This window comes from Musa acuminata, chromosome BXJ2-7 (assembly GCF_036884655.1).
Source record: "Musa acuminata AAA Group cultivar baxijiao chromosome BXJ2-7, Cavendish_Baxijiao_AAA, whole genome shotgun sequence".
NCBI lineage: Eukaryota > Viridiplantae > Streptophyta > Magnoliopsida > Zingiberales > Musaceae > Musa > Musa acuminata.
The window spans coordinates 10,756,153-10,764,213 of NC_088344.1; the positions used below are offsets into that span (position 1 = coordinate 10,756,153).

At 45.7% G+C, this 8,061-nt stretch overlaps 1 protein-coding gene across 1 annotated transcript; it reads right to left on the reverse strand.

The window, feature by feature from the left end:
- Positions 1 to 2,341: 2,341 nt before the first annotated feature.
- Positions 2,342 to 4,421, reverse strand: LOC135617181 (cationic amino acid transporter 5-like). The gene has a single exon (XM_065117170.1). It carries the CDS (start codon positions 4,233 to 4,235, stop codon positions 2,454 to 2,456), a length of 1,782 nt encoding a protein of 593 aa, XP_064973242.1. The 5' UTR covers positions 4,236 to 4,421; the 3' UTR covers positions 2,342 to 2,453.
- Positions 4,422 to 8,061: the final 3,640 nt, after the last annotated feature.

Below are 8,061 nucleotides of genomic sequence, written 5' to 3' on the forward strand. Positions count from 1 at the left end.
TGTGCCCCCATAGGGAGGCGGCACAAATCACGGATAGAAGGCTTCCTGGGCACCTTCCCTGCCCCCTCGTTGCTCGGCTCGGCCTCCCCCCGACCAAGTCCCCGTCGCCGGTTGCGCGTGCCCGGTTCGACAACGACCTCACTTGGCCGAGCCCCCGGCAGATTCGGTTTCTTCTGGGCGGCGATCTTGGCCTTTTTTCGAGGACGGCCAGCCTCAAGTTCCATCGGCGCCTCCCTCGAGCCGATACCCAAGCCAGCCAGATGACGCAAGGATGTGGTCGACGAAGAGCGCCCCCCGTGCATGGCAACGAGATTCACCATCTCTGCATAAAAACATCGACGTCGGTCAGAACATCGAAAATACGAAACCCTGCCACTACCCGCTTAAGGCATACCTCGAGGCATTGGGCTCAGACCCGCCTCGACCAGCCACACCTCGATCATCTTCCGAATGACCCGGGAGGCTGGAAGAATCTCCTTAAGTCTTCAGAGGGCCTAGCGCTCCTCGTCGTTCAGGGCTGGGGCGGTGTTGTCGACCGCGCGCGCCGCCCACCGAAGACCAAAGCCCCAGCCCTCTGGATGGCATACGTAGAAGAAACTCTCCTTCCACCCTTTGTTGCTGGAAGGAGCCCTGTTGACCCGGAAGCCGGGTCGGGCGAATAGATAGTAGCCCCCCGACCCCTTGGAAAGACGGAAGCAGGAGAGGAAAAGGGACCGGCTCGGAGTAACACTGGCGTAGTGACATTCCCCGAGGAATGCCACCGGATAACGCCAGGAATTTGGTGCCATCTGAGAAGGAGAAATGTGCCACCACGAGACACAAGAACTTATGACTGGATGAAGAGGGAGGCGTAACCCGGCCTCGAAGGCGTCTAGAGTTAGGGCGAAGCCCCTGGGGATAGGGTCGTACGCTCGCTGCCCCGGCTCAGGGGCAATGAGCAAAAATTCCTCCGGGATACCATAGCGATCCCGGAGGGAGCCAAGCGACGACTCGCTCACAGTTGAGTCGAGATTATGCGGCCACATCAATGACTCAAGGGCTCTGGTAGCCCTCTCGTCGGACGACGAGTGGGGACTCGTCGACAACGTCCTCTCTCCAACATTACCGGAGGTGGAAGGCGAGGAAGAAGAGGGCAAGGAAGGAGGAGAAGCCATCCTTACCAAATCTTGGAAAGGGAAGTGGGACGGCTGATGGGTGCGAAACAAGGTCGCTCGGAGAGAAAATTGAACAAATGCAAGTATCAGGGCGTACAGGAAGCCACTGCACGCTATTTATAGGCCACATCCCACCAAAACGGTGACCCTTCCTCTCCTAAAGTGCGCTACGTCAAGCAGATCAAAACGTCACTTCGCCATAAATATGGCCTGACGTGGCAGCTAACTATCACGCGGTGCGAGTACGGAAGCGTTGATCTTATCAGCCTTGAAAGCCAACGACTCCCGAAAGTGACGGACCCTTGAGCTTCCCTAGAAAGGAAGTAACCTGGCCACTCGCGCTTACGCATGGCTGAGCAATAGGTTGTTGATCGAAACCAAGTCGCTCGTCGGCTCCCTGCCCCCCGAGACACACTTGTGCGGCCAGCCCGCCTGCGTCGTGCTCCTCGGCACCATGCTCCCCGAGACACACCTACGCGGCCAGCCCGCCTGCATCGTGCTCCTTGGCTCCATGCTCCTCGAGATCACCACCTGCGCGGCCAGCCCGCCTGCGTCCTGCTCCTCAGCTCCATTACAACGACCGACGCATAGCTCCTTTCCGGGGGGGAATATGATGAGGATAGTAATTATGATAAGACTTGGCTGACGTCAGATAATGCCTTACGCCTCGATTGACATGACAGCCCCTGGTCAAATAGACCAGAACATCGGCCGAGGCGCATTAACGCCTGCTCAGGCTCGGTTCTTCATGCCACCCAACACCAATGTCAGACACTACCAGCCTGCCCCTGCAAGCGGGCACATTAGGAAACAGTAAGCTTCCCTATAAATACCCTCGCACTCTGAACGGAAAGGGGGGAGACCAAAGAGACTTCTTCATCTGAAATCCCCTTCACATCGACTAACTTGATCGTCGGAGGGGTCGGGCCGGGCACCCCGACCCGACCTTTGTACAGGGGCGAAGCCGAAGGTATCCGCGTGATAGCGAAGGCGGGTTCCTGCTCGAAGGAGACAACGATATAGTCCCAACCTCCGCGCCCGACCACCTCGGCGGACCCGAAGGCCGCCTCGGGAAGATCCCCCGTCATCCAGACCCGAACCGAGTCACGTCGCCCCGAGGTCACAGCTCAAAGTTGTTTACCGCAACAGTAATACAAATATTTTGCTACGATGGTATCGCCATCATGTGCCCTTCCATAATAATTAATATTACTGAAATCATGCTGATGTTTTCAATCATCAATACAAGTACACACACCCGTCTGCTAATGACAAGTAACGAAGCGCCCATCCGTGGCTTCATGCCACGCCTCCTGCACCAGCTGCTGCTTTCCTCTCTGCTTCCACTAAATCTGGTCTTTGGTACTGCCCGTGCGCCATGTCGTAAGTAGCATGGAGTCCAAAGAGCAGATAGTAGATCAGCATGATCCCAGAGCAGATTCCAAACCTTAGGAACGCCTTGGATTCCAAAGAGCCCATGAGAAACAAGTTGGTGGCGATCGACAAGGACGGCAACCATGGCACCAGCGGAACCCCCCACACCTTCGGCGTCCTGCACTGTGGCACAAACAGCTGGAGTCCCAGAGTGCCGGCCACCCACAGAGGAACCAGGATCACGTACCCAATCCACCCATGGGGCCTCAGTCCCCAGTAAGCTGAAATGCCTGTGGAAGAAGCAATGATGACCAGAAGGCAGATGACCAGCTTGTGGAGGTCCCTCGGAGTCGAGACGTCTCGCCGGTAGTACCGCCTCACGAGAAGCGCGGTGGCCATCATCATGAAGATGAAGAGAGTGCTCACGGAGAGTAGAGACGCCAGGACGTTCAGGCTTGAGAAGAGCGCGATGCAAGCGCTGGAGATGGTGATCAGGAGAGTAGCGTAGATAGGGGTGCCGGTTTTGGGGTGGACCAGAGCGAAGAGTGGGGGAATAATGTGACTCCTGGCGATGTGAGTGGTGTAGCGAGCTTGCCCGAGCGCGCCGACGAGCAGCACGGTGGTCATCCCCTTGAGAGCACCGAGCGCGACCAGGTACTGCGCCCACTTCATCCCCACGCTCTTGAATGCTACAGAGTATGCCGCATCCGTGTCGATGTCGGTGTACTTCTGCATCATGCTGAGTGAGAGGGCCATCAGGCAGTATATTGCCGTGATGACGGACATGGAGCCGAGCAGGCCCAGTGGTATGTCCCTCGAAGGATTCCTCGTCTCTTCGGCCATGGTGGCGATGTTGTCGAAGCCACCGTAAGCGAAGTAGACGATCGCCGCCGCTTGGAATACGCCTTGAGCACCGAAAGGAAGAAAGGGCTTCAGATTGGTGGGTTCTGCGTGAGCAAAACCGGCAACGATGACGAAGGCTATCACCACCGTGTGGACCGCCGAGGCGATCCAATTGAAGTAAGAGGTCTTCTTGGTGCTGATCATAGCGATGGTCGCGGTGGCGAAGAGCACCACCACCGCAATCGGGTCCAAGAGATTAAAGTCCTTGGCTAGATTGGTGTGGATTCTTAAGGAGTTCTTGGGGAGGTTCAAGAGCGAGGTCAAGTAGGAAGTCCACGAACGGGCCACGGCGGCACCGCCGATGATGCTCTCCAGAATCAGATTAGCCGCGGCTATGAATGCGGCGAAGTCCCCCAGCTCCACTCTCAGGTAAGCGAAGGAGCCTCCGGCGACCGGGATCTCGACCGCAAACTCGGTGTAGCAGAAGACGGAGAGCATTGCGGAGATGCCGGAGGCGACGTAGGACAGGACAATTGCAGGGCCAGCATGGTCGTGCGCTTCTTGGCCGGTGAGGACGAAGATCCCGGCGCCGATGACGGAGCCGAAGCCGAACCAGGTGAGATCCCACCAGGTGAGGCAGCGCTTCATGTCGTTGACGCTCTGCCTTCGGAGGTCAACGAGCTCGGTGGCGTCATCGGATCGGCCGACGAGGCGGTCCCTGAACCGGCGGTGCGTCTGGCTGAGCGCTGATGCATAGGCCGGCCAGCTCTTGAAGGACTCCTCGGGGAAGAAGTCTTCCTTGCTCCATCTCCAGTAGCTCCTTCTCTGGAACTCAGCCTTCGATCCTTCCATGGAGCTCCCCATCCCGGTTTCTCGATGGCTCAGCCTCTTCTGCTGGTGGAGTGCTTGATATAGACAAAACAGGGGGCAATTCAAAGTCTTCCACTGGAAAACGACAACACAGGAATTGTGGAAATCGTCGGCTCCATTGTTTGATAGTTCATCGTTGAAGGACTCGTCATGGGAGTCTGGTGCTCACGGAAGATCGAGCAAGATTTGGAATCCAACAGTCCTTCAGTGGGAAGCTCCTCTATAATATGTGTGGAAGGAATCCTTTCTTCATCCAGATTATGAAAATTTCATAGAAGGGGATAGGAATATAGAGACAAACTATCGATATGGACATCTGAGGCCTCAGCTTGCCGTAGAAGAAGACGCATAGCTTTGTACTATGGCCATGGATATTTTCCAACATCAGTCATAAATGCAACGTCTGATCCCACATCACCGATGGGGTCTACTGGGTTGGACGATACGCCAAATTGCAAGTGCCAGCCGCAAATCGGTGAATTCAGGGATGATGATGATGATGATGGCCTAACGAGGGAGACTTGCACTGAACCAGTGCAAATTTAGCCAATGTTTCGACGCAATCTAAACGTAGGACATTTCTTCACTAGGGGTTGACAAAAAAGTCCATGTTAGGCGGCAAGCAGGAAAATGGGGGGTTGACGACGGCTGCCTATGACAAGCCCATCCTTATGTCAATAATAGAGAGGTGGGACCCTAAATTGTCATTAGATGGTTGTTGAGTCCATCTACAATATATACTATCACACGTAATCATATGAATCTATAAAACAAAATAAAGACAAGTATCTTATGATCACGTGACAACCTTTTTAATCTCATTTATGTTGTTGTATATGTCATTCTAAATATCCAAATGTGTGGCATGAAAAAGATTGATGGACTCAAAGTTATGTTATACTAAGGTTTGATCTATGACCTACGAGCTTGACCCCATGATATTAATAGTTGTTAAGCCGGTAAAAATAGATTGGATCAGCTCTCTCTCTCTCTCTCTCTCTCTCTCTCTCTCTCTCTCTCTGTTCGTGTGATTTATCTTCTAATCTGTTAGGTTTAAGGGTGTAATTCTTTTGTTTAAGATAACTTATCAGATTTTTTATGCTATTGCTTAAGTGTTTATTTTAAATCATATAGAGATTTAATAAGTCTGTAACCTTTTTTTCTCCTCTCCAAAAGCCATAAACCTCTCAGATTATTCTATATAAATTTTTTCTTCTAATTCATCATTTAAGAAAATTGTCTTAACATTCATTTGATGGGTTTCGAAACTATGCAATGTCGCGATTATAATTAATAGTCTAATTGACGTTATTCTTGTAATCGAAAGCCATAAGGAGTTTTATCCTATCCTTTTCATGGTATTTTGTTAAAAATGTGATTAGCCTTGCTTTCCCTCACAAATTCTAGGATAAATCAGAATTTATCAATGGTCATCTCTTTAAAAGTTAGATTCTTACGTTTAGCAATACCATTTAATAAAGATAAATATAAGATACTACTCCATATTCTTCACCTCTATCACTTTGAATTACTTTGATCTATTTACTAAGTTGATTCTCTACTTTATTCTTATAATATTTAAATACTTCCGAAACCTTATTTTTATTTCTCAATAAATACTATCTTATGCTATCATCCATAAAAGTAACAAATTACTTTTTTTCCACCTCTAGCGTGCACAAACTTCATGTCACATATACCATTGTGAATCAATTCTAGAGGTTTAGTTTTCCTTTCAATTGAATGAAAAGGTGTCTTAGCCAATTTGGTCTCTACACATATTTCACATTTATAATTAGGATCAACATATAATGAAGGCAATAAATCTAAATTCATTAATTTTCATAAAGTATTAAGATTTATATGTCCTAATTTACCATGTCATAAATTTGAGGACTCAAGTAAACAAAAGACTTATTTTTATTGAAATCACTGTGGACAGCCATTACATTCTTCTTAAACAAGTCATTACTTTCTCTTTGTTCATCTTGGGTTCTATCATATTTGCCTTTGACTCCTTTGCCAGTCTCACAGATTTCCTTTCTGAAGTCTGATGCTTTCCTCTATCCTTAATCTTTTGCTTGTGCTTTAGATATCTTTCCAAGTCTTTCCAAGCAGGTAGTGATTTTTCAATAATTGTAGCAACGTGAAAGGGCTCACTTAGAATATCTTTTCGACATATATCCTATGCAAAATAATATGAAGTTCTTAGACTTGACTTATTTATCGACTATAAATTTCTTTGATCATGTATTTTTAATTTATATTTCTTATCGAGAGACTGCCATAATTCTTTTGTAGAATTTATTTGGCTATGTCGTATAATATATTGTCCAAACCATTGAGGATATAATTTTTGCACAAAAAATCACTCCTACTTTCACACATTTCATTACAATGAACTTCTTTTGGCTTTTCCTCATGAGCAATAGAGACAAAATTAATTGTCATTGACACTCAATAAATGAGTTCTAAAAGAAGAAAAAAATTTGTCTTAATATTGTTGGGGTGAAGGTTGTATTTCTTTTATTTAGAATAACTTGACTGAGAGAAAATGACTAACTCGAATGGAGAATTTAGATTAGATTAAAAATGATTTGATCGAGACAAGAGTTTGATTCTTTTTTCTTAAGATGAATTTGCCTTAATGATCATTTCTTACAATAGTAGTACTCCAAATTACAGGAACAATGAATTCATATGCTTTTGTATTCTCTCTTTGATCGATGTCAAATGAATTTAAGAATACAATTTGATTTTTTCATGGGATGAATATATACATACTGAAAAGACTCTTTAGGGTTAAAAGATATATCCATTCATGTGAAAATTTATCCATATGCAGATGAAATTTTTTTAATTCATTTAATAATAATTTTGACCTATCATTTCCAACATATTCTACGCTACTAAATAAGTGCCTATGAAAGATTATCATAGATTATGCATTTCGTCTGCAATAATTAGCTCTTGAATTATGTGCAATATTTATATTTAACATATTTTCTCGAATCTTAATATGTCACTTGATGTGCTTTTTCAATTTATTATATTAAATAATGTATTAAAAAAATTATACGTATATTAAGACTTGAGACATATTACAATATATTAACCACATGACGTCTCAAAAGACACATAGGATTGTGAGAGTTCGGAATATGAGTTCGATCTCTCATAGTGACGTTGGATTGGATTTTGATTTTGAATTTTTACATTTTCTTATGTGTCTATCCCATCTCTATTAGAACAAAGTTTAAATGCTTTTTAATCAGATTTTAGACTCAATCAAATAGAAAATTAGATAGGGAAATAGGTGAAAATTTCTAAGCCAATCAATTACTTACCGCTCTCGTAATCAAACAATCAACTCTAAGAGACAATTCGATAGTGATATGGGTGATAATTTCTTAGCAAATTAAATGCTAACCACTCTCTTAATCAAACCATAAACTACAAGAGAAAATTAGGTAGTGAAACAAGTAATTAAATGCTAACATTTAACTCAATTAGGTGAGAGAAAATTAGGTAGAAATTTCTAAGCCAATTAAATGCTAACATGTGATTACATCCGCTCTGAAATAGTCCACTCTAACACGATCCATGATGATATTAATTATACACGTTAATCAAATTCTCACACACTCTATCTTTTTATCAAAGTTTGATGATGTTATGAAACTATTCTAACAAATTAACTCTCCACTTAATCTTGTATAAAAGATTATATGTTAACTCGCCTAGAGCTCTAGGAGTCCTCCAAATCCTAAGTCACCTCTCTTCCAAATGATTTGGGCATTAGAGAAGGCTTCTAATAGGC